This window comes from Gymnogyps californianus, chromosome 6, assembly GCF_018139145.2.
Source record: "Gymnogyps californianus isolate 813 chromosome 6, ASM1813914v2, whole genome shotgun sequence".
Classification (NCBI taxonomy): Eukaryota; Metazoa; Chordata; class Aves; order Accipitriformes; family Cathartidae; genus Gymnogyps; species Gymnogyps californianus.
Genome location: NC_059476.1, coordinates 31156775 through 31182482, shown reverse-complemented (window position 1 = coordinate 31182482; position 25708 = coordinate 31156775). Strand labels below are relative to the sequence as shown.

The 25708-nt window shown below is 45.9% G+C and overlaps 1 protein-coding gene across 1 annotated transcript; it reads left to right on the top strand.

The window, feature by feature from the left end:
• The first annotated feature begins 9120 nt into the window (after positions 1 to 9120).
• Positions 9121 to 22578, top strand: NCOA4 (nuclear receptor coactivator 4). The gene is made up of 10 exons (XM_050898672.1): positions 9121 to 9145; positions 15404 to 15557; positions 16013 to 16153; positions 16274 to 16362; positions 16866 to 16974; positions 17587 to 17658; positions 18337 to 18480; positions 18710 to 19720; positions 20095 to 20184; positions 20774 to 22578. Exons 2-10 carry the CDS (start codon positions 15417 to 15419, stop codon positions 20777 to 20779), a joined length of 1803 nt encoding a protein of 600 aa, XP_050754629.1. The 5' UTR covers positions 9121 to 9145; positions 15404 to 15416; the 3' UTR covers positions 20780 to 22578.
• The last annotated feature ends 3130 nt before the right edge of the window (positions 22579 to 25708 follow it).

Sequence of the window (25708 nt, the reverse complement as noted above, 5' to 3'; positions counted from 1 at the left end):
CTCCGAAGCTGGCAGCCCCGTGACAGGGCTGCTGTGGGCTCTCTCTTACCCCCGGTTCAATCTATGGTGTTTGCAGACCACTTGCCTTTGGCCTCATGCTGCTGGAAGAGACCTTGTAGTTGCTACAGCCTGGATCCTGAGCTGGTTCTGCTAAGGATGGCCACAGATCTCACCCTGCATCCACAAGTTTTGCTGTAGGAACCCCTGCTCTAGAGTAAGCTTATCTTCCTTCTAGATGTAGCTTAAGAAATTGTGTGTTGTACAGCTGAGCCAAAAGGCCGCACAGAGCGACACGGCTCCGTGCCCATGGTCCTCTGAGACAGGAGTGAGGAGGGAGGAAAATGCAATCAGCTGTTCTGTACCCAGATGTAACCAAAGATGTTTCAGGGGAAAAAAAGCATCTCAACTGTACGGACAGGGGAATGTATTTCTTCCTGATCACTTCTCTGCTTATAGCCAGTAAGAAATGATGGCAAGCTGGACTAATTGCATTATTGGATAGACATTTAGTCTTTTAAATCCAAAGCAGTAACGACCTGTCTGGAGACATGCTGAGGTAAGAGGCCTCCTGGAAGGATGTTACTCCCTGTTAAAGATGGAATAAGAAAAACTGTGTAGCTTTGCTTATGAAAGGTAATGTGTGGTGAGGTTGGGATAAAGCAGAATCTCGGAGCGGAGACAATTCCCAGGAACCCTGGCTCCAAACAGGGAGCGGGGCCAGGTGCCCTGCAGATGCTGCTATAGCCCCCTCTCTCAGGAGCTTTTCCAACTGTGAAATTGCAATGTTAATACCCCATTACCATCTGTTCCTTTCAGACATGTTGAGGTGATTAATTTGTCGTCTTAAGCCCCTTGAAAATGAAACCAGTCTATTAGCGCTAAGTAATACTGTTAATTGGCAAGAGAGAAAGAGGCAGCATGTGGGTTTATGAGTTGGAAATAAATAATAAACTCCTACACCACCAGTTAAAAAACTTGGTGGGACTTGCTGTGTCAGTCACTTGCGTCTTTCCCTTTCAGGGGACTTTAGGACTCTAAGAGTGAAGTGAGTTTTTATTTCTAAGTTTTATTTCTTTTCCCTCCATTCAGAACTATGGATCTGAAATGAAGAACACAATGTGCCTATTGAGCTTCGTTCCAAAGCCTTGTTATTTACACAGGTCACAAGATCCAGCTGACCCTCTGCAAATAAGGAGCATCTAATGCCTGTGAGCCTGTGCCTGGAGCCCTGGGCTGCTTGTGTCTGCACGTACTGCGTGCCTGCTGAGGGAGGGAGCCGTGGTGCTTTCTGCTGATGTTATAGTCCGGGGCATCCCACTCCCCTGCCCTTCTACAGGGGGTAGCTCTACAGAGCCACGTGGTTTATAAAGGGGAAGAGACAGGTAAGTTTTGTGAGTGACGTGTGGGTTACTGAGAATTTTGTTCCTTTTCTCGCTCAAAAAGAAACTTGCAGCCAAAAATTCTGCCCAGTATAAAAATGGGTGTGCTCCTTTTTTACCTCTGCAAGCTGGAATGAGTGTATCCATTTTCTGTGGGGCAGCACCCCTACCCCAGGCAAAACCAGTGCTGCAGCATCGTTTCTTCCTCCTGGAGCTCCTTCACAAGACTAAGCACACGGCCGCTTGTGGCTTTTACTGGCGGTCTGCATCAGTGAAGGGAATGGTGCATATCCTTTGCCATGGTCACTTGGATGTCCGGCTTCCATCTTTCTCAAGCTGTAGAAGTGCTGGGTCTTGAGCTGACAGCCATCACATGTACAAGGGCCAATGTGTTCAGATAGCAGAGTACTAAGCTGTAGCTTGTAAGTCTTCAGAAGCATTAATCCTATCTAATATGTGACCTAAACAGATGTCATCTATCTTATTATCAGCCTTTCAATATACTATGGGCTACGCGACTCAGACAACATGTGAAGGAAGCTTAGAAAACAAAGGGGGGAAACACAAGCAAGGAAATGACACTGCAGACCTCCATCCTGTTCCAGCCGCCTCCTGCTCGCCTACGGGCAGGAAAGACAACTCCAGCAACAACGGTGTCGCAGGTGGCTCAGCGGTGTAATGAAGGAGAGATTTTGTCCCCCACGGTGTTAAAGGTAGTGTAACATAAGGAATCTGGGTCAAGAGCTTCCGTGAACTGCTGCTGGCCAGGATTACATCTCCTAGCTCCACCCGGCGCTCAGCGGCTGGCACGCAGCCTGGCACTACAGACCCACTCTTTCTCCCCTGCATTTTCTGGTCCCTGCTCACCTCCTACAATTTTTACTGTAAAGCAGCGATGAGGTCACAGCTCCCTGCGCGGTGAACCTTGCTGAAACACCCTTTTGCTTGTGCTTTCCAGCGCACAACTGCTGACGGGCAGCTCTTCGCAGTGCATGAAGCACACAAAACTATCTGATCTGCACTGTACTGCCCTGACAGCAATGGCAGGAGCTGGCATTTCTGGTCCTTCCCCTGCCACAGACACAACACCCTCAGTAATGACACATGCATAAAAAGTCAGTCCTTTCTTCTTCTCTGATTGCTCTTTGCAATGGTTGTAGATAATTTGCTTACTTTGCCTCTGGCGCTGGCTGAAGTGCAAACTGCTTCACCCCAGATTGGGACTGAGCAGAAATTCCTGCACGTAGGTAAATTAAATGCTGTCTTGTATTCACGTCATCTGGAAAACCCTACAAATGCCATTGCCTTAGGCTTTCCTAAAGTTGGATTCTCTGTACGTTGCTTTGAATTCATGGTGTGAGGGGTTATGTTGTAATTTCTTCCTTGTTTTCATAGTGATCTGTTTGCTAAATTTCATGCTTTTTTCAGCATCAACCTCACTCTAACAGTAGAATTAGGGGTTAATGTAGTGCCATGCTGCTGTAGCTGCTTTCTTAAAAAGGATCTTGGAAAAAGATGACACAAGTGTTACTGAGAAAGCAGAAGAGACTTGTTTTGATTGTGTGATACCTGTTGTTCAACAACCCACTTCGCTTAAATGAGAGCAATCCCTAGAGCTGTAACATAGCATAGTTGTCAGATAAAACAGCCCTTGTGCTTTAAGTCTGCACTGAGAGTCCTTTCCTGCTCTGATTTTGACTGGAATATGCGTGTGTGTATATATATATGGGGGGGAAAAAAGTTTACAATGTTTAGTGACCAAAATCACACAGCTCTTTCACTACAGGCTGAATCTATATTTGTGCTAGAACAAGTTTTCTGAAGTAGGTTGAAGCTTTGTAAAAACGGTGTTAGGTTAGTTAAAATTGTTTGAAATTACACGCTGCGTACATGCCTCCCTCCTAGCATGAGCCCTTTGGTGCTGCGCCTGAGCGCTGATGCAGAGACCTTGCCTGGGGCTGCAGAAAGCGGGGACATGCATCTCCTCTGCTTTCGCCTCCCTGGAGGCCCTTCCCTCGTGTTCGAATACAGGTGTTTGTGGTGGGGCCAGCGCCCCACTTGGGTCACCAGGTCTGCGCCTTCCCCACGCATTTTCTCCTCATTAGGTTCTTATTTAAGTTTTTTGTTATTTCTCTCATAGAAAAATAGAATATCTGGTATTATATGCCTTCATACGAAATAAAGTACCTCTCTATTGGGGATATTAAATTCGGACGTTCCTACCCTGTGCCAGACACCAGCTCTTTCCCATATCACTTTCCCGCCTTTCTAGCATCGCAGAGGCCACCTGTCTTTTGCTGAAGATGATTAACTATAACCTCGCCTAGTTAGTTAAGCTAAGCTCATCTGCTGAACCCTGCCGTAACAAGCAGGAGGTAACGAACGATCTAGAGAAATACATTGTGCAGGATCAAGTGCTGTTTGTTTGTTTGTTTGTTTTCTAATTAAAATGCAAAGTGAGTCCCTGGGAATAAATAGTTTTTCACAGATAATGTCTTGAAACCAACTCAAACTTAGTTTCATGCCCAGTTGTTGAACACTAACTGCTCTCCATTAGCCTGCATTTGAGCTATCCTCCAAGCAGCCAAACGCAAAGCAGCTGCCCTGTCCCACAAGCCAGTCACTTGCAGGCTGAGAGGCATGGGGGTTTCAACCACAAAACCCAGCTCGTTGGGAAACGATAGGTCTCTGAAATTTTAACAGTGAGCTCTACACTTGCATGGGAAACTTTTCCATTGATGTTCTGATTTCTTAAATTTACAGCATTTTTAACATCCCAAGTGTGCCAGGCAGTTATTCAAAAAATGACTGTGTGGTATATGCGGAACATGACTAAAGATTTGTTTAATATTTATCTCCTTCCTCAATATTTCAAGTTGTAGGAGCCACCGAGCCTAGGATCAATGAACCACTGTTGGGATGTGACTTTGCTTATTGAATGTATTTCCCGGTGTATTGTAGACTAGCCAGCAAACTGTGGCAGAGGGTGTTTTCAGCCAAACACCACAGGGAGAATTATATCAGGCACTGAAGCGAAGCCACACTCCTGGCCTTGGCAAGTCTCATTACAGGTACGCACAGCCTTTATGATAACTTTTCAGTGACATGAACATCACTGTCTTGGAAGAGGTTGCTGATGAAGTCAGTAACATACTTGCTGACAAATAACACTGTGGCACATTTTTGCGTAGCTATTGGGCCATTCCTGCTGTCATTGAAGATGTGGTCAAGCCTATTGTAACCCACAAAACATACATGGACATTCCTCTTGTTTGTAAAGCACGTATGAGTTGCAGTACCTGTCCATCATACCTGAACTGAGTGTGCTTTCCCCTTGATAGGTGGGAAGACATTTAATTTCTGGCCATCAGAGAATCTCCTGTTTCTGCAAAAGGATATGTGTATATGAAGTGGTTGGTGTTTGAGATGTGTCTACCAGCTGAAGCTTTGGAGGGCTTCAGGAGGGAAAAATGAGTAACAAAAAAAGGCAGAAAAAAATGGGTGAGGATTAAAATGGCCATACCCAGGTTTTGTTTTAGAGAATGTGTGGGACCCTCAGGAAACCCTACTTGCCTAGGCATCTATCACACAAAAGATGCTGTGTTGACAAACGTCTGAATGTGTGGGTATGTGCTTGCCAACATGTCTGTGCATAGGGTATGGAGTCCTCATACCTTCATTGCATATATGATGTAGTAGTACATAAATAAAGGTATTTCCCTCTACAATTGCTAGTTTCCCTCTACAATTGCTAGTAACCCCTATTGCACAAGAGAAATAACTTCTGTCATCACAAGATAATCCGTTTGTTTTCTCTGTCCCTCTACTCAGGGATGACACTTCTTTGGTTAAAACTTCTGTTGTTATTTTTTCCATTGACAGGTTTGGACCACCACAAGTAAGAGATTTGTTCATGTCTGTGGCAGGTCCCTTATTCACAAACGCTGGGTTCTCACTGCAGCCCATTGCTTCCAGAAGTAAGTTCTGCCTTCCATTAGACTTCTGGAGAAGCTACAGAAAACCTTTCTTAAACCTTTCTAAATCTCTTTAAATGAAAGATGCACGTGGAGTTAGGTGTAGTCTGTAGTTCTGTTTCATGTGAAGTGGGATAGACTATATGTGGGATAGATGAACAGACAGTAATTAAAAAAAGTTTGCAGAAATGAGAAATCCTTGAACTAGAGGAAGGAAAAAGGCCAAGTGTGAGGTGCAGAAAAAGGTTATTAAGACATCTGTTTACAGTCTATATATGAAACCGTTTGTGTGGGAGTTCAAAAATATTTAGTTTATCTCTGGCATTGAGGTAGCTCGGCACAAAAAGCAAAGATTCAAGGCGAGTAAATACAGCGCAGAGAGTTTTGAAAATCCCCTGCAGGGAAGAAAAGCCTTGGACTTAAGCACAACTGACTGCTGCCCCACTTGGCTCCTTGGGTGGGTTGGTGGCTGCGAGGTCGGTCTCCAGCCACGGGCAGGACGAGCGCAGGGGGAAGGCTGGGGATGGATCTGGTGCGCAGCTGTGGGACCGAGTGCCAGGTCATGGCCTGCCTGGAAGGGGACCAAGGACGGACGTCAGAGAGGATACATGGGAGGGAGGGCCACGCACCTGGGCTGGCAGGGACAAAGAGAAAATAGCCTGCTTCCAGTGGCAGAGCTTGAAGCAACTGGCGATTCCTCTGGGAGCTGCGGGAATTTCCCTGACCCCTACAATGATGACTCTTCTGTAATTTCATACTCTGCTTTGGGACCGTTGCTGTCTCTGAGAGGAGCCACTGTCAGCTTGTTAGTCTGCCTTGGCATCTGGCTTCACCTCCAGCTGTGCCGTGCTTGCTGCGCCACTGTCAGTGCGCTGCACTTCTTTATTTCCCTTTTAAAAGAAGGCAGCAATGTGCTGCTTAACTGTGCGGTAGAGTTGCACAGAACAGGGAAATTACATTATGGGACGTTAAACAGAAGTTAACACAACTGATTCTCTTCAACTAAATTATTGCAGTTATTGAAAGAGGAACGGTCTAAACAGGAACCAGAAACATTCTTTAAGAACATGTGTATAAACCTCACAAAATTTGCTATAAAATTGTTGCAGCAGAGAGCATTCTTCAAGTTCTTTGTGTTTTGGGTGGTGCAGAGTAGTATAGTTTGGCAGGCCACTACCGAAGAACTGCAGGAAAAGCTGCCACTTCTGCATTGAGGCTCCTGTTTCAAAGGGGTGTGGAGGGATGAATCCCACCCTGCCCCTTATTCTCACACTGCCACCGAGCAAGGAAGAACGTCTTTGAGTGTACGAAGAGGGTCATTAAGCACTTTTGCCAAATCAAGGCAAAGCCAAGTGGTGGCTTGTCGGGAAGGATGGGCTTTACGCTGCAGGACTACATGCGTGATTCCCATTCGGCAAGAAATAGTACTGTATTTTGGGTACAGGAGCGCATTATGCGGTGTCATACAATTCCCAAGGGAAAAGTTGCATGTGTCTACCCTCGTTAACTATTTTTGATGTGTATGTAGATCCCTTTTATGCATCCAAAATGCTTCTCTTCATACTCTGGTTGGAGGCTTACTGTCAATACTGATACACAGTTTTATCAAGCACTGAGGAACAACACAGTACGTAAGTCTCCATCTTTGCTACTGTTTGAGCATGAGGAGATCTTGTTTCTTTTTCCATAAAATCACATCTTTACCCAACCTTTTGCCCCTATTTTAGAAGACTACCAATTTCTCCTTTGCTTAGGCTAATGCCTTTTTAATTTTCATTTTTTGATCCGCTATGTAGGTTTGGGTAAAAAGGCACATCTGGTGTCGCTAAGGGTATGGCGAGGGAGGAGCGGCATGTACTGCCATCAGTGATGGGAGGAAAGAGCCCATTAAAAATATGCATATGGTTCCTTACGCTGAAATTCCTTTAAGGGGTGAGATGGAAGATGCATCCAGCTGGCGAATCCTCCTGGGAAAGCATAACCTTAGCCACAGTGAATCCACACAGAGAGTGTACTGCGTGAAGCAAATCTACCAGCATGAGTGGCTCCACGAAAACCACTCAAACCATCTGGATTATGCTATTGCCTTGGTCAAGCCTATGGAAGACATAAGAGCAAACCGCTTTGTCCGCTATGCCTGCCTGCCCAAGAGAGGCTGCTCTCTACCCGGGACAGTCCTGCTGGGTAACTGGATGGGGGGAACACAACAGGTATATGAGTACTGCTGGTTTTCAAGATCAGACAGAGTTGGTATTATTTTTTCTCTTAAATCCAAATACACAGAAAAGGATAATATAACACATCCTGTGTCTCCAACGTGTTTAGACAAGGAAGCCAAATACCTGAAATGCAAGTTCCTAGGGTAACAGCACATCTGGGATTAGGTGGCTGACTTCGACTTTCTCTTATGTCAGCGCTGAATTATTTGTACTCTGGCTGCAGCCATGAGCCCTAGCCATGAGTAAGATCCTGTTCAAAAGAACGGCTCCTTGGTCCATGCCCAGAGGAGCTCCTGTGTGTAGGAAATGGTGACTCAGCTACAACATGTATACAGAGCTGCACAGCTACTTAGGTTTCCATTTGGAGCCCTTTTTCTCTGTTAATGTGTGTTTTAAGTACTGTGCAAACACCTATGAAAGGCAGTGCTTCACAAACATGCACTCTCGGAGGTGCTGGCTGGGTGGTCCTGGAAAGGCTGAGATCTCCTAGCCTTGAACAGCTAAAAGCATGGGCAGCAGCAGTGCAACCGGCTCTTACTACCCTCCAGAACAGTAACTGGATCCTTTTCCCAGCTGAAAACTGTGATGGCAGGTATTAGGAAGTGTTCTGCTGTGCTTCACACTTGGGGAAAGACAAAACCAAAAAAAAGTACTGTGTAAGGCCAAACCAAGCAATGCACACCAGGAATTTTCCAGTGGGCACGAGAAAGACCAAAACTGGTGGCTTGACGCATCCCCTGACATGTTCTGTACTTCATCTTCCTCTGCTTTGTTTTGTCGCGCACGGGGAGGGCGACCTGGTGGTCTCTGAGGTTTTGAAGCAGGCCAGGCCGTCGGTGGTGGACTTCAACACGTGGCGCCTCAAGGCGTTCTGGGGCAGCGCAGTTCGGTGGTCCACGATCTGTGCGGGGCTGAGGGAGCCGGGCAGCCCTCCCGCTGCCGCCTGCCAGGTACCCCGGCTGCCGAGCAGCTCTCCCACCACGACAGGGAAAATGGCAGAGGGGAGGACGGGGGGCGATGCCACAGACCATGAGCTGCAAGGCCTCGTCCTGGGGGACAGGCCCTGGCGGGGCAGGGCCGCCGGCTTTACATGGGGCGAGGGCCGCTGACGCCCGTCTCTGGCAGGGTGACTCGGGTGGGCCGCGGGCCTGCCGCAGGCCACGCCGGCGCTGGGAAGCCCACGGGGCGGCCAGCCGGCCTCTCGGCGACCACGGGCGACAGCCGCCGCGCTGCTGCCGGCGGGGATTTGCTGTGCTGGGTTTGTTGTGATTCACGGTTTTTTGGTCGGTGTGTGGAACGGCGTCCCCTCCGCTTCTCTCCCCCGCTCTGCTTTCGTGCCGCCGGGTTTCACCGCCCCCCCGCAGCCCGCCCCGCTCCATGCCTCCGCTCCCTCACCCGCCTCCCCCGCCGCCACGGCGGCGCCACCGGCCGCGCGGCCCGGCAGCCGCTCCGCCGCGCCGCCAGGGGGCGGGCGGGGCGGCGCGGGGGCGGTGCTCTCGCGAGAGCGGCTCGTTGGTCGCCGGGCAGCTGCGGCGGCGCTGGGCTTGAGGGGAGAGCACCGCGCCGGACGCCGGTAAGCGTGACCTCACCGGGGACAGCCGGGCGCTGCGGCCGCGGGGGGTGTGCGGGGGAGAGGGGGTGCGGTGACAGGGCCGCGGTCCCCTGCGGGCCGGGCTGGCGGCGGTTGCGCGCGGCGGGGACGGGCACGCGTTACCTTGCCGCGGGCGGGTGGTGCCTTTAATTTCTGTGAGGGTTTTCTCTCGGCAATCCCCGGCGTCGCCGCCGCCTGCTCGAGGCCGACTTACGAGAAATGCGCGCCCCTGTTATTTAGGAGGTGGTGGCTGCACCCCCGCGTGTCGTGGCGCAGCGAGGCCGGGTTTCCGCGCAGGGAGTGCGGGCGGGCGCGCAAAGCCGGCGGAGCGCGCTGCTGGGCCCGGCCTGCCGGGTAATGCTGGGCTTCAGCCGCCGCTGCGGGGGCCGGGCAGAGCCGCTGTTCGGCGGGAGGTGAGGTGAGGTGTCCTGCAGTCCGGGCGAGCCCGGCATCCCTCTTTGGATGCGACCCAGGAGGAATCAGCTGGAAGTCGCTCAGGCGGCCTGGCTTGGGTCGGGCATGACCGGCCGGGTCAGTCAGGACATTGAGAGTCTGTGGTGGAGGGCTCGCATTGATCGGATACGAAGACATGGGGCTTTTTTACCGATCCGCTTTCTTTTTATGCCCGTGAGAAATTAAGCTGCTGGCACTCCTAAAGTCATCTCACTCCTTAATTGAAAACTCAAAATCTTTTGTCAGCAGCTGCGGTTTTCAAAGGTTGCATAAGCAATAACAATCTGGGTTAGAAACGATCAGGAGCTGTCGTGCACCGTGTTTACTGCAGGTTTGGAATGTTATTATGTTGTTAGGTCATTGGTAAGTGGTTTGAGCCAGAGGTTTCAGGGATTTTGCTAGGCATTCTTTCAGCTTTAAACTCAGTATTTGTGGCTGGGATTAAAGGGAAAAGCTGACAGAGGAACAAGAGTGTCTTCTGCTGGGGTTTTAGGTAGGGTGTGCAGTCACGGGAGGGGAAAAAAGCTGACAGTCACGTAAAAAATACCGTTCATAACTCTGCAAGTGCATAACGTGGTATTGATGGATATACAAAGAGTGTGGCAATGCTATCTCTGGGGCCATATGCTTCAAGCAGAGCAAGGGATTTGTCAGTTGTTTTCCAAAGGATTTTAAATGCAAACGTCTGAAAGATAGTTGTGTTGTAATGTAAAATCTGTGTTAAGATAACAGGGTGTCTTTTCCACTCTGGGTTATCTACTTTGGTATTGTATGTAATTATGGCATAGTGATTTCAGGCCTTCATATTCAGATATTTTGTGATTTTACTTATGTGCCTGCTGTGCTGTACTTAATATATTTACGACTGATGGAATAAAATGATGATCAGACTTCTTGCCTCAGCTGCACTGGTGACTTGCGACTGTTCAGAACCCAGCCCTTGTGAAGATGTCTCAGTACATGTACTTTGTGTGCTGACCGGGCTCTTCCAGGGCTAAAATAGGCTGAAAAGGCAGTTGCGTGTGTTCAGGTCTGTGGCACAGATCCAGTACGGTGCAGGCAGGTAAAAACTACCGGAATTGTAGAAAATGTATTACCTGAAACTTTTTTTATTGTTATTCCTTAAGGTGTTAATTTCACCTTCTCTCTTACTCGGAACTGTTAGAGGTCATTTTTTCTGCATGTGGCTTGTGACTTACAAAATACGGTGGTACATACTTGTTTTGGAGTAAAATAATCCCCTCGGCAGAAGCTCCGCACAGATACTGGCTCGTGATGTTGGTGCTGTACTGTGTAAAATGCTTGTTATGTTTGGATGTAAACGGAAATTTCTGAGATTCAGCTCGTGTAGTTGCAGTACTTCACTCCCTGACCACAACTCCCACGTACCTAATTTGGGACAGTTACTTAAGAGGAACTACTGTTTTTGGTGGGGTAAAATGGAAACGAAGAGGGATTTCAGTTCAAACGAGCCAGCTGGTTTAAAACTGCATGAAGTCAGGTCGGAGAGACCTTTGGGACAGCCTTGTCCTGCCAACTGAAAGAAATCGCTCCACATTTATAAATAGAGCCTGTTTGACGTGAGATTTTATTCCCTTCAGAAGCTGTTCCCCAGCAAAGCCTCGGCACGGCCATCTTTTTGAGGTTATTCAACACCCGTTTGAAATGGAAAACAATGATCTTCCCAAGCAGCAGCGGGGGTGGTTGTGCTGAAAGCGAAAAGCTGGTAAAACCAGTTTTCTGCTGGCCTGTTAGCAGACTGCGTCGGCGAGGAAGGGTTGTCCCCTCCTCCTCCTCTGCTCCCCAGCCACGTGATATTTAATTAAAATCTGAAAAAAAAAAAGATTTTTGTCCACCAGTTTCTGATCTACAAATAAAAGCAAAAGAAGACAAATATGGGTAGTAACACCTCAGGGCTGGAGGGCAGGCAGCCTGTTTGAGGACTGGAGATTGTACAGAGTGCTAGGAGAAGCAATAATGTGACCAGTTTTGGCCGCGGGGTCTTTGCAGTGACAAGTCTCCCGTGAGGCTTTTGGGTGTTAACAGAAACAGCCAAAAATCTTTCTGTAAAGACTGGTAGTTATTTTGCGATTAGGAACAGTAATATTATCTTCCTGCCTCATTCGGGCAGTTCTTTCGGTTTCATAGCTATAACATTTTTACTGATTACATGCAGACACATACGTGTGCTTTCCTCATCTGCGTGTGAAATTGTGGAAGCAAGAGTAGATGCGGTAAGAATTGTGTGTGTAAGTGTCACTTCAGGAGTTAACTGCATCTGAGCGGTTTATTATCAGGAGGATTTCTGGAACTTCAGAGGCACAGTGCTGGACTGGGGAGCCTCTCGGCGCTGGGGTTTGTGTGTGGCCGGGGACGGAAGGTTTAATTTGGCAGCTGTGTGGGCTCGCAGCCCTTTTAGCCCTTGCTGCTGCAGAAGAAACACGTGCGGCATGCCTTAGCGCTCGGGTGTGCTTTGTTGCGTTTATTATATGACAACGGCGCATTGCCACACTTCTGAAGTTGCAAGAAGTAGTGGTTTTGTTGCAAAACGTTCTGGTTTTGCGGTTTAAACTGCCAGCGGGATGCTCGGAGGCACTTGGTATTTTAGATGAGAGGACGGGGGAGGGGAGCACGGCTGGGGCTCCGCCGCCGCCTCCTGGCCGGGCAGGGGTGAAACGGCTGTGCCTTGGCCCGGTCCCCGCCCTGCAGAAAGCCTTGTGGTCCAGGCCAGCGCGGTCGGCGCCCGCGGGCGGGCTCGCTGCAGCGCGGGGCCCCGCCGGGCGCCCCCGGGGCGGTGCCGGCGCCTCCCTCGGCCGCTGCCGACGTGCGGGCGCGGCCGGGCGCCGTGGCCGCGGGGCGGGGCGCGGGCTGGCCGCCCCGATAACGCGGGGGGCGCCGGAGGGAGCCGGGGCGGGCGGCCCCTGCGCACACCGCCTGCGGCCGCGCACCGCCCGCGGCCGCCCGCCGGCTTTTCCCCCTGCCTTGAGCGGGGTCGGATCGCGTCCGCCTCAGCGAGCGAGTGCTTGGAGCGGAATTTGCAGCGGGAGCTGAGAACGGTTGCACGTGACTATCGAAAAGCATTTTGGAGTCCGTGCTTCTGCAGGATAGAAGGTTGGAAATGGGAACAGCTTTATAAGCAGGACACGGCTGAATTGCTTCTTTTGCTCGGAAAGTAAGTGCAAGTTCAGCTGATGGGGGGGTGGTGGGGGGGGGGGTGTGCATCCCGTGACGCAATATACCCACGGTGGGATACCGCCGTGTGGTTGGAAACAGTTCGATGACATGGAAATTGCCAAAAGTGGTGACTCTGTATTGCAACCATGTATCCCGTTGCAGAAGTAATAGTATTTTGTTACTGTTGAACCTAAGTGTATGATCGCGGGTATTTCAGAGCATGGGACCTGAAAATGTCTTAAACTCCTAGTGCTATGTGGTGGTAATTGGGAAGCAAGGAAATAGGTGGTTACCCTCACTTGTTTTTGTTAGAGGCTTGCAGAAATTGAAAAGAAGGATGAACTGACTGTCACCCTCAACTGTGATGTTAGTTTTATTGGCTAATTTTTGACAAAGCATAAGAACAGCCATTTTACAAGAGCTGGCTGGCTGGAGGAAAGCAGCATTCATTCTCTCTATATACATTTTTGGAGAGAGACTCTTGCAATCAAATGAAAAACCAGAACAGCAATAAACGCAAGTATTTTCATAGATTGTTAGAGGAGCACGTGTAAGTTTCTTAAATTTGACTGTGCCAGTATGAAATTGCTAATGCAAAGTGTGAAAAAGTAGCGTTTCTTCAGGCATTGAGCCCAATTCCCTAGTGGCATAAATTCAGAAAACATATAAATGGCAATGCAGCATACTTTGGACTTGGCATTTGTAGACATGCAGCTTAAAAGAGTTTTGTGAAAATTATGTTAAGTATATTATCTACTATGTGAGCAAACATGGCAATTACATTTAGCTTTTCAGACTTTGACTCGGTTGTTGCCTAAGCGTCTGATGAATGAAATAATAAAGAACAATATGATTTTTTTTGTTGTTTACTTTTGAGTGTATGACAGCTTTTAATATATCTATTACGTCCTTGTTTTCTTGGCTGGGTATATCTCTGCCTTTGTGTTAATACTTTTAGATTACACCGGAGAGCTAGGGCTCCCACTTAGGTTTTCCTGTAGGTTGTACAGAAGAGAGTTGACAAGCAAGATAAAATCTAAGAGGTGTTGTGAAGAGAAAGCTTACCTTTTATTGAACATCACGTGAGGTGAAGATCATGAAACCTTACAGAATTGAACCTGTGAATGAATTATAGTATGCAAATACACGGACAAAACTGGCATTCATAGCACAGAATGGAGAATGGTGTATTTTGGACTTCTGCACCCTGTCTAATTTGGTGTAGAATTAACATAAGCTTAAAAAATAAATGCAAGTTCACCTCTCTTGTAGTTGTGCTCTGCGCTTCCTAGAAGATGAGATGTTATGGCGAGGATGGGATTAAGTTGCGTGCAGGGGCTTGGGGTGGCTTCTGTGCCTGCTCCGTGTCTCATGGCTGGGGGTACCTGGGAGACGAGAAGCCCATGGTGTGGAGGAAACGAAGGGAGATGCAGCCTCTGCCGCACAGCGAACCTTGCTTTTTCTGTCAGCTCCCACTTGCGAACCACTCTTAGCCCTCTGCTCTCTGGAATACACGACTTATACGTATCTGATGGGTCTTGGCTGTAGAAAGATTTTTGGGTTGCAGTTCATGCGGTCGTGGGGCTTGGAAATTGCAGACTAAATAGCTGCTCAGTAACACAAGCTCCATGGTCGTCTTGTCATATTCAAAATACTCTTTTCAGTTACTTCCAGAGGAGTGGTAAAATCTATGAAATATTTAGATTGGCCCATGTGTACGCTTTAATTAATTCTGCTGGCAATTTCCATAGCTGTCATTGCTGAAGACTTGTTTTAAATAGAATGTTTACTATGAATCTTTAGTTAGTGCTTCAGGAATCCCATGAAACTAACAGGAGAATTGAAACTCCTTGGTAGCAAAATACCCACCGTTTAGAAAAAATGCTCGTATTGATGCTTCCCATTTTTACTAAAAATCCATATTTAGCTTTTTTCCCTTACTTGCAGAATCCTTACCAGTGTAACTTCTGTAGAAATTTTGTATCTGAGCTCTTTTTACTTGAGGATAGGCTGAAGCTGAGTAAGTTACCGTGGCTGTGACTATGACAAAAGAAATGGGCAGCTGCTATAAATGTTGGCCTTTGCAGCTTAGTAAAGAGTGATCTGTGAATCAACACTTGGTTTTTCAGTTGATCAAACTGTATTAGAATTTTCTCATTTATGGGAGCCAGTTCATTTGCCTGCAGCTCAAAAAAGGGTGACTGAAACAGTTCCTGCCCCTTGCCGGGCCATTCTCCCCCAGCTCCGGTAGAGCTGCTGAACCTTGCCTGAATCAGCCCTCAGCTGCTGGAGTTTGCTGGCTAGACATAAAAGCCAGAGGAAGGTGAATGGCAGGGGAGGATTGCCTAAGCTCCTGCGGTTGAAGCTGTTGTCAAATATCTGTTGGTTTTCCTGCGATTGCGCAAATTCCATGGGCTGAGGCGTTTGAGAGACCGTTGTTGCTCCTGGAGAAAGCTTTATCTATGTTTAGAAAACTTGCATCGATGTAGGGTCGTAGGGGTTTTTTTGTTCACCTTTATGGTGAAGTAGAGCAGATGGTTCTTCATATGATGCCCTTCCTCTTCCGTTAGAGGAATAGAAACTATTAAGAAATTTTTTTTCATTATGTTTTAGGAACACTTCAAGAATGAGTCCACCACAAGACAGAATTAGAAACTCCTGCAGCAGTGAGCCTCTGGCAAAGTGCTTTCAAGCAAAGAAGGACTTGGAAACAGCTATATCTGGAATTGTCAAAGCTGAACAACAGATTAAAGAGAACTGGCGGGAGGTAATTTCAAATTGTTTTTAAAAAATATTTTAATAACTAACATGACTTTAATGACAGTTTTTATTATTCCAGAGTACTTTCTATTATGATGGTGGTCTGAAATTTTCCTAGAGACTTGCAGGCATCTTGCTGTGTAATTTGGTCGTGCTCTTGAGAAAGGTATTCCTGTATTACTAGTTTAGGCACGCAGAATTTCATAAAGCTGTTGGTTGAAACATCAGAATAGAGAGACATTGCAAATAACATTGTTCTTTGATAGTTCTTTAAAGGTAGCCTTGGAACTTCTACTAACTTGAGTCATGTGGTGCTGTGGGTGACTGTGGTTAGTTTTTGAAAAATAAATTGCTCCAAAAATACCACTTATCTGTGACAAATATTATTTTGTAATCAGCGCAGCGTATGCTTGCTCATACTGTTTGAGAGATGTCCTAGAAATGGTACATGTTACCTTACAGGTAAAAGCGAAGATTCACAGCCACATAAGCCGCCACCTGGAATGCCTGCGCAGTCGTGAAGTTTGGCTGTTTGAGCAGGTAGATCTCATTCAGCAGCTGAAAGAGGAGGCGTTGCAGCAGCAGGCGCAGCAGCTCTATTGGGTAAGATTTGGTTGTAAATTGTTGCACTGGCATTTTTAAGTAAACTTTGTCCTTGCAAGTATTTTCTCAATTTTAATCTTAGAAACCAAAACAGTAACATGTGTTTTGTCTTCTATGCAGTATTTGGGACAATTCAATTGCCTTATTCATCAGCTGGAACGCTCCTATAGTAACGAACTAGCAAACCAGATTTCAGTTTGCCTGGAGAGGTAAATATATTTTATTATGCAAGTTAACACAATTGGTAGTTATTTTGACTTACGAATCTAATCTGATTTTTTATTCTAATAGAACTAGTAATACATCTAACTCACTGTTTCTACATTTTTAATGGTTCCTAGAAATAAGATCTTTAAAGCAGTCTGAGATACGATTCCTCTCATCTTTTTTATCTTAGATTGAACAAACAAGACTATAACGAGCAGGGGAGGTACTCATTTGTGCAGATTATTTCAAATATTAGTTGTTGATGGCAATTGAAGTAAGAAGGAGAAACTTGTGTTTTGCCAGCTATTTATTCTGTCCTTGGTTTGTGGATAGGCATCTCTTTATTTTTATGCAAGTATTAAAAGTCTTTTTGTTACCTCATTAGTGCCAAGTCAGCTTGGAAGCCTTTTTATGAAATAATAGACTGATTCCCAAAACATGGCAGATGAAGAAGGTTGTCATTTTTTTTGTTTCTCTTTCCGTAACTATCGTCTTACTCTTTCAGACTGGAAGGTCTCACTCTTAAACCAGAGGAGTCTTCCATCCTGAATTTTGAGGCTGACACATCTTACCTTCGCCAGGCTATTACCTCATTTGGTTCAATTAAAACGATGGTAAGCACCAAGACTTTCCTGGGTTGGAATACTTGGGAAAAAAAAATCTTTTTTTGAGGCAGTAGTGCAATATATTCCAAGTGATGTTTCTACTTTTAGTTATAGCTTGAATGGATCTTTTGTACGAGTCATATAGTTTTAGCTGTATAATATATACGCAGTGGTTTATTAACTATTGCACGTAGTTCTGATTTTGACTGAGCTTAGGTCTAGGTATGTACACGTTATTTTAATATATTTTGGCAGAGACTGAGGGAATGATGATTGTATTCTTACTCTATTCCAGCAACTGAAAATTAATGTTACCATTTTCTTTAGATATTAATAGTTATACATCGTAGATGGCTTTCTGTGCTATAAATACTTTGGGATTCTTACGTAAGCAGCGTATTTCCTGTATTATTGGAGATAATGCTCTTAAAGGAAGTGGACTGAAGGTAGTATTTTTATAGTAAATCTTTCTCCATTCTGTTTTTAAATGTTGAGAAAATTGTTAGCCACAAAGAACTGACCAGTTGTAACTGCGCTTTACTTCTGCTTTATTGTAGAATTCATCCTAGAAACTGGACAAAATTGAGATTTAAATTAACTTTTACTTTTCTTTCCTTACAGCAAACCTCAGAGAGAGAGAATACTTCTCCCTGGTTCCCAGGGCAGACGTATGCCCTAATGAACTGTGAGCAGGTAAGATTAAGACTTGTATCTGTGAATGTTTAATTGTATTAAAGGGAGAAGGAGGACTCAAGCTCAGTATGTTAGCTTGCTTGAGTAATGACTTCTGTTTGTTTGTTAAGATGTTTGAGTAGCCAGTAACAGTCGCTGTGGTGAGCATTAGTGATCTGATGTTCTGGCTGCTCCAGGAACAGACGTGCAAGAACATAGTATGAAAGTGGATTTGGAGTGTGACTGTCAGTCAGAATTTTTTAACTGAATGTGCCTTGATGTTGTCAAGCCAGGACTTGGAACTATCCGATTCCTTTTAATGCAGAAATTCATGGGAAATCTTATGTTGGGCTCTGCACAGAAACAGTGTCAGTGAAGGAGGGTAGCAAATTAGTAACGGGAATTGTGGTCAGAAGGAGGGTTATGGCTGGGTTACACGCATCAGAACTGTGCATTGTAGAAGCTGTCACTTCCCTTTTTGTCATTTGCTCTCTGAAGGAACTGGGATCACAAAACAATCTATCAGTGCAGCAGCTTGAAGTCATACAGGCGATTGAAGACTTTTTTCTTAATTAGAAGGGACTGGTTTTTCTTTTGGTTCAGAAATACTGATGTATGTTGAATGCCTGTTTTGATGTTCACCATAGATTGCCTCAGTGATTAGACTTTCTCATGACCAAGAACATTCTTTCTCAACAGAAAACATTGTGTGGCACAGTGAGTGCCTCGCTTGCTGACTGGTTACTTGGAAGCAGACCTGTGGGTGTTTGCCAGACTCCGTATGTTCCCAGCACCAATCTTGAAGAATGGGTTACGCAAAAATGTGTGTCAGAGCCCAGCCAGGTAAGCCTTTTGTGCACTAACCTAGTTCTTAATAAAGGGGAAAACACAGTATCTGATTGCAGGCGGAATATGGTGGGAGTTAAACCTTCTGTAATTCTCTTCGCTCTGCCTCGTGTTCAACTAATACTTTTGCACTTACTATCAGAATGCTCCAAGCTGTAACTGTGCAAACAGTTACTGAACATTGTCTTTTAGTGTTAATAGATGCGTTTCAATGTGTCTTTACTAGGATTTAAATTCTTCCAAAGTCTGTTATTTTGAGCAAGCCTGGGGAAATCTGAAAGATTTGGAAAACTGGCTCCTGCACAATCAACAGCGGGATGTTGCTGGGCAGACAGACTCCCCTGGCCGCAAGGACTCCACCTCTACTTTCAACTCATCTTTTTCCACTATTGAAAAGGTGGAGGAATTGGAATCCCTTGGACAAGAAGAGATGGACCTTTCTGACTGGCTGCTTACTCCTGACACAGAAAATGGAATTAGTGCTTCAGATGAGAAATGGAAGTATGAATTTAAACCTTTTAGGGAAGAATTTAATTTGAATGATTGGCTCCTCAAAGCTGAAACATGTACCGGTTGTCGTGGCAGCCAGATCAAAAGTGTGGAAATTGAGAACCTGGGCAATCTGAAGTGCCTGAATGAGCATCTTGATGGAAAGAAATCACCCACTGCATCTGCTGTAAATGCTTGGCTGCTTCAGCATCCCCAGGCCCCATTTAAAGTGGAAGATGTGTGCAAAGCTAACGAGCTGTGTGCCAGCTTTTCAGAATGCGTGTGTGATGAAAACTGTGGAAAAGAGGCTCTGTGTAAATGGCTTCTGAAGAAAGAAGGGAAGGATAAAAATGGAGTTCCAGTCAGCCAGAAAGATGTACCGAACCCGGAGCACGAGAAGACCAAGTCTGCTGCCAATACCTGGCTTAACCCCGCACAGCAGCTCACAGGGGAACCCGTTAGTGCAGAGAAAGCAGATTATTCAGCAGAGATCGCAGAACCCTTGAAAGTGTTGCTCGAAAGGCCTCTGACAAGCTGGCTAGCCAAGTCTGAGCACAAAGCAGAAAGTGCAGAAGAAAAGGCGAGTAGGGAAAAAGCAGATAATAGTTTCAAGGGTCCTTTCCTAGACCTCTTGGCTCCATTCCACCTGCCCTTGAACGTAAACAGTTGGGTGTTGACTTCAAACAACCTAGAAAATGCTAACCCACCTCCAGCGGAAGATAAATGGCTTCTACGCAAGAAAGCACAAGTGAGCATAAGTTTTTGTTACTGCTGTGTCTTAAGCCAATGTGTGCCGGGTTTATTGTTTTACTGAATTTAATGCCTGCCGCCTTTTCCAAATTCATAGCTCTTCTGGATAATACTGACTGACAGTCTGTAGGTTTCTTAGCTCTTTTAATGTTTTCAGTGATTATTACTTAGTTACTTAAGTAGATGAGGCCAGCGTTTAGCACAAAACAAGTTAATCTTGAAGTATAGCTAGTGTTACTAAAAGAAGAAAGTATTCACCTCCAAGACTCAGAAGTCAGTTTTATTTTCTTTGTGAACACTTGACAGAATTTGAAGATGCATCAGAATGTATTTATGTTTGGAAATCAGTAATTAAGGTGACTTCTCTTTCAGGACTTTGGCCTTCCTACAGTTTGCGACCTTTTTGCCTGTATGAAACTCAATGGAGATAAAGAAAAATGGCTGTATCGGACTCCTTTACAGGTAGGATGCACAGAATGTATTACAACAGCCGAGCCTAAACATAACTCGGGGGTACAGAATACAGACGATTGCAGCTAACTGACATCTTCAGAGTTCTCTATACGTAATGTTTAACAGCATTGTGATTTTTCTCCCCATAGACCTTTTTAACAGCTTGGACCATTCTATTTTTTCATTATTCCTCCTCTCTTGATTGCAAGCCAGGGAGGGAATTACTTATGTTCTTGAGTAAATCACTCTTCAACTGATTGACGCTTGGTAAAATCTTAGTAACTTCTATTGTAACTAGAATGTGCAATTAATGTCTAAATTACCCGGCTGCTGCTTTCTTATCTCGGTAGTGTAGTTACAGCTGACGTCATGTTTCTCCTCTCTGCCAAGATAACTGTTTATCATTGTTTTTGAAATTCATGAAAAAAGTCCTTCTTAGCAGGTGTACGTCAAACCCTGAAAGGCAAGATACTCAGTTCTAGGAAGTATTTTAGTATGATTTTTTTTTCCCTCCCCAGGTTGTCTTATACATGTTTTTTTCCCAAAAGTGTTGCTTTCTGTTTATCAAAGAGAGTAACCCAATTTTCAATTTGTTTAGATGTGAAGAACTGGAAGTGTTGAAATCATCCCCTTCCTGCTGATCAATCACACATCATGCTGAGTGACTGCAGCCAGCTGAATTCTTGTGTTTGTGTTTGGCCGTCTGCTTTTTCTTCTAAAATTATAACAAAAAGAAAGATTACTCATATAACAGAGTTACAGTGCAGAAGATGCCTTTTTGTTATGATTAATTCTGAAATGTAAACCCACTGAGCATAAGCAATCTGATACTATAGAGGTGTTAGTAAATTCGTATCTGTTATGGGACTACGTGAATCTTCTTTAATGGGTTGTCACTTGAAGTATGTTGAAGCCAATGCAAGTGTAAAGCAAAATCTCTCTGGTGCTGTGAAACGTCCACCTTTGGCGGTGACTTCAGAAGCGTTGCCGTTCCTTTCAGCTGCTACAGCTTTGTCATGAGTTGGGTTCCAGCTTACTGGGATTGCGGGATAGCTTAGGCTGTGTTTGGAAGCAATTTCTTTTATTGAGCAGTTGCTAACGTTAAAGGTTTCAATTGCACCTTCTATTGGGGTGTCTCCTGGCTGAGTATGTGTAGTCCAGATTTTGAAAAAGACATGAATTTATGGGACCTGACATGTGACAGTAACTTAGTTTTGAATGACAACTTTTCTTGCAAATTTTTGAGCCATTCAGAGAACAGGGTAGGGGGTAAATTTTCATGCATCAGTAGATCAGATCCTGCCGTGTCCCCAGCATTTAATAACCATTTGAATTTCACTGAAAAAGCTGTAAGGCGAAATGTGTGCGTTTCTGCTAGTTCTAGATAATTCATAATGAACTCTTATTGACTAAACCACTGGAGAGCAGGCATCTTAGCCACGTAATATTGAAAGGTGATATTTGGGGAATTTGATGCCTTCTCATCAGGTTGATGTCAGGCTGTTTAATTGGGAAACACTAACTTGGCAAACTGTGTGGCTCCCACTGATCCATTTTAAAGATATTTAAGCTGTGGATTTCCATGTTGTTATGCATATGGAAGTGGGGTCGAGTAACTCTGATCCCTATAGCTGTGGACATAATATGAGCAATACCTCTTTAGGTATTTAGCATTTTGAGCCTGTAGGAAGGAGTGTGGAGATGTTAGATGGAAATGTGGATCACACCTGTCAGCTTGGATGAAAAACTGTGAAGTTACATAGTTTCTGGTGCAGCTTCTACTCACTTAACAAATTGCTCTTAATGGCTATAAAAAATAGCTTCCCCTCCTGCCATCCCTGCAGCCTGCCTGGGAATAAAAGTGATGTCAGTTCTTCACAACCTTGTAGAAAAGAAATTATTAGCAAGATCCAACCTTGGTGTCACTTTGCAGTGCGAACACATTCCTGTCTGACAGAACCTGTGCCTTTGGTTAAAAGTAAGTTTTCAGTCTGAGAGGAGGGGACACTGCACATCTGAAACCAGACCCTGGAAGGGCTTAACATCAGTGGACCGCTTGAGGCTTCCATACTTCAGTCAGGGCTTTCTGCTGGAAGCAGAAAGATGGTTTTGAAGTTCACTTTCCCCTTTGAACGTGTCCGTGTTGCTGCACGGGACGACTGCACTGTGACTAACTCCATTAATAGCCTAATTTCATTAGCAGTTGAACTTAATGAAGGTGATTGACGTGCAGCCCACCTCTTATAATTCCTTGTAGTTGTCATTGTGTGCTACTTTGTCAGTTCATTATGAGCCTTTAAAACTTTGGGGTATGTATTCCTTTACTTACTCAACCAACTTGTTATCACTAATTGGTATTTATGTAAAACATTGATTAGTCTTTTCCATTAAAAAATAATTGCAACCAAAGGGTGTGGTACGTCTCCTTTGCAAGATGGTTAACAAAAAATGCTGGGGCACATTGCCTAGTCAACTTGTGTTTGGATGCCGCCGCAGCTGCGCTTCCATCCCCGTACTGGATTCACCTGTTGTAGTTCTTTATGTCACACTCCCTGCAGCTGCGCGGAGCCCCGCTGTCCAGGCCAGGAAACCCTGGCAGCGGGTACACACCAATGGGTAACGCCGGTCAGTTACTACACTGCAGCATCAGCCCCTGGGCACACGGCGGGTACGTCTGCATCACCCCGCCTTTACTCAGCTGCTTAAGAAATACAGGTTGAGACAAACTGACGTGTTTGTCTCTCATCACTCTTGAATACTTGAGGAGGATTTATGGATTTTAGTGGCCTTCAGTCCTCTTCTCCCATGGCTGTAGAACATCTCTGCTCTGGCTGCGCAACTGGAAGTTAGTTCCTCTCTGGCTCTTCTGCTCCTCTGGTTTTGAACGTCAGACTCCCTGCATGTTTTGCTCCTCCTTTGAGGATTTTCCATTCCTTTAAACTCCAGGCTGCATCGTACCATTAAGAGAACATTCTCGTGAGACAGCAGGCAGCTGGGCCTGGCAGCCTTTCAACCACGATACCTTGACTTTCATGTGTGGGTGTGCATACGCACAGTTTTTCTAAATGGACTAGAGGTTCTTTGTTAGACGCAGCCACGTGCAGAACTCCTGCACACGTATCCTGAGTATAGCTTTCAAAGACAGGGGAAAAAATACTTCAGGTCTTCCAAAGGCAAGGAAGATAGAGTAGCCGGAGCAGAGAATGCTATTCCTGGCATCTCTGGATAGCATTTGGAGACCTTTTTTTGAGCAATCTGAGATTATCGGATTGTACTGAGGAATGGGGTCCTCTCTGAAATGCTCAATTCTACTTCTCTCCCTCCTGGTGGAGCTGGAGCAGCTACCTCCCACTCCTCCCTCAGCTGAGTTTCTGTACCAAATGAATCCTCCTAACTTGCCTCTGTGCAAAATAACCAAAATCCTTTGTGGTCACATAATGCAGGTATTGGTGAAAGTACGGAGCTGTATGGCTAATTTCAGGTGGGAGACTCTTTACAAGCTGAGAGCATGCCTGGGGAAGGCCTGTTACGTCCCTGCCCCTGAGAGCTGCTGCGGGCAGCAAGGGAAGGTGCCCCAGACTTCAGCCAGTGGAAGAGAGCAGGAAAGGCCAGCGCTTGACAGGCAGTTACTCAGGGCAGCAGTGCAGGCTGCCGTACAGACTAGGCGAGTCAAGAAAGCAAACTGCCCTTTCCTGTATTGGACACACATGGAGCCTGGGGAAATCCTTTAGAAAGACGTGAGTTGGATACTGCTGCAGAGCCTCATAAACAAAGGAGCAGGAGGGCGCGAGTGGCAGCAGAGGCGTCCTTCCCTCTCCAGCACCTCCCTGGTGCAGGGCTGCTCGCAGGGCTCCTGGGGCACCAGACCGCTCGACGACTCGGACTCAAACCTGCTGCGGTGCCAGTCTGGCAGCGGCGCTGACAGGACAGGGGGAGAGGGTGTCCGACAGAGGGGGAAGAGACACCCGAGGGGAACACAAGGCCGGTATTAATGCTGCTGTGAAAGTACCACAAAAGGCTGCAGCACCCCTTGGTGTCCCTGCAGTGCCTGGCATTCAACAGCACAGGCCAAGACTCACAGAGTACACAAAGCTCCACTTAAAACACACCAATTTCCTATCTAGAATTTATTAAGCATAGGCAGGGGTAACCTTCTGTTAAAGCGTAAAAAAGGATTTTTCCCCTCCTTTTTCAGTCCCAGATTAGGTCAGAGGAAACACAGGCTGTGAACACTGGATCATTTTTCTGCCCTAACATACATTTCTCTCCTGTTTTCAGAAGCAGCTTCTGCTTCATGGAGGAAGCTGGAGATGCCTACCACATGACTAGTGATTTTTCAGCAAATTTCCCCCAACTATAAGAGAAGTCACCTGCTGACAGGGAATAGTGACAGTGGTTTGCCTTTCTCTGTTCCAAAGACTACACAAAAGCAGCTTTACAAGATTCAAAAAGCTTTCACTATACCTGTTGTCTCGGACTCCCTCACTTGCTGCCACAGCATGGAAAGCTGTCTCAGACCTATTAGCAAAACTAGATGCCATGGCTGGCACTGCAAGAGGATAAAACATGGCTCTTTGAGATGGCCAAGGTCTCCCATGCTCACATTTATGTAATACTGCATGGGAGGGCTATAACTTGCTTGCCAAATCCTGTTTGCAACTCGGTTTTACTTCCTTTTATCCCTACTGAACTCGGACATACTTTTGGTCACAGCCTTAAGTGGCAACTTTATACTGATTGTTTGCCATTTAAATTGTGAACACGGTAAGTCTTGACATAGAACATCGTACAGATGTTCTCTGTATTCCATACTGACCATTCACCTCCCTCACTGCTGCCTCCGTGCATGTTGTATTTCATAGCTCAAGCTATGGATCACTCCATATACAAACACGTTATGAACCAAAGCCCAGGAAGAATGTGCACGCGTTTTCCTGATGTCCCACGTCACAGCGCTGCGCAGCTGGTGCCTGCGTCACCTGTCTGCAGCCTCCGAGTAGGGGACAGTTTCTTTGGTGGTACAGCCCTCGAACAATGCATGCTGGAAGGTCCAGCTCTAACACCACAGCAGTAATACACAGCCCACTAAAAGATAGCGGAACATAAGGCTTAACAAGAAACAGCATTTACAAAGCGGGTGAGAAAAGGCCTGTTTTCTTTCCTTTATGCTACATCTAGTTAAGTGCTGGCATAAAGCATCTGCTTTGACCTGGTATCCAGGCAAAGCTAACTGAGTTCAACTGTGAAGGCTCGTTAGCTCGAGCACTTGCTCTATAAAAAGCTAGTCTCAGTAGTTATCTCCTTCTCCTCCCCAAGAGGCTTCTTAGCAAAGCTACATTTCTTCTCAGAGGAAGGTAAGGTACTGCTTTTTTTTGTTGTTTTCATTTTGTTGGGTGCAATGTAGTTATCAAGAGCTGTTTCCATAGGGAGAACTCAAAGTGAACTCTCATTTTGCATTAAGTTGTCTACTGAGCAGTAAGTTTCTTGTTTTTCCCTTGCCTGCCTTCACACTGTCTCAGACCTGTTTAATTAT

What these genes read in the sequence shown, in the direction of transcription:
- NCOA4 (XM_050898672.1), top strand. Translation starts at nt 15,417, where the DNA reads ATGAGTCCACCACAAGACAGAATTAGAAACTCCTGCAGCAGTGAGCCT. An exon ending in AGGCGCAGCAGCTCTATTGG is followed by an intron (nt 16,154 to 16,273) that starts GTAAGATTTGGT and finishes TCTTCTATGCAG; the next exon opens with TATTTGGGACAATTCAATTG. An exon ending in TTCTACGCAAGAAAGCACAA is followed by an intron (nt 19,721 to 20,094) that starts GTGAGCATAAGT and finishes CTTCTCTTTCAG; the next exon opens with GACTTTGGCCTTCCTACAGT.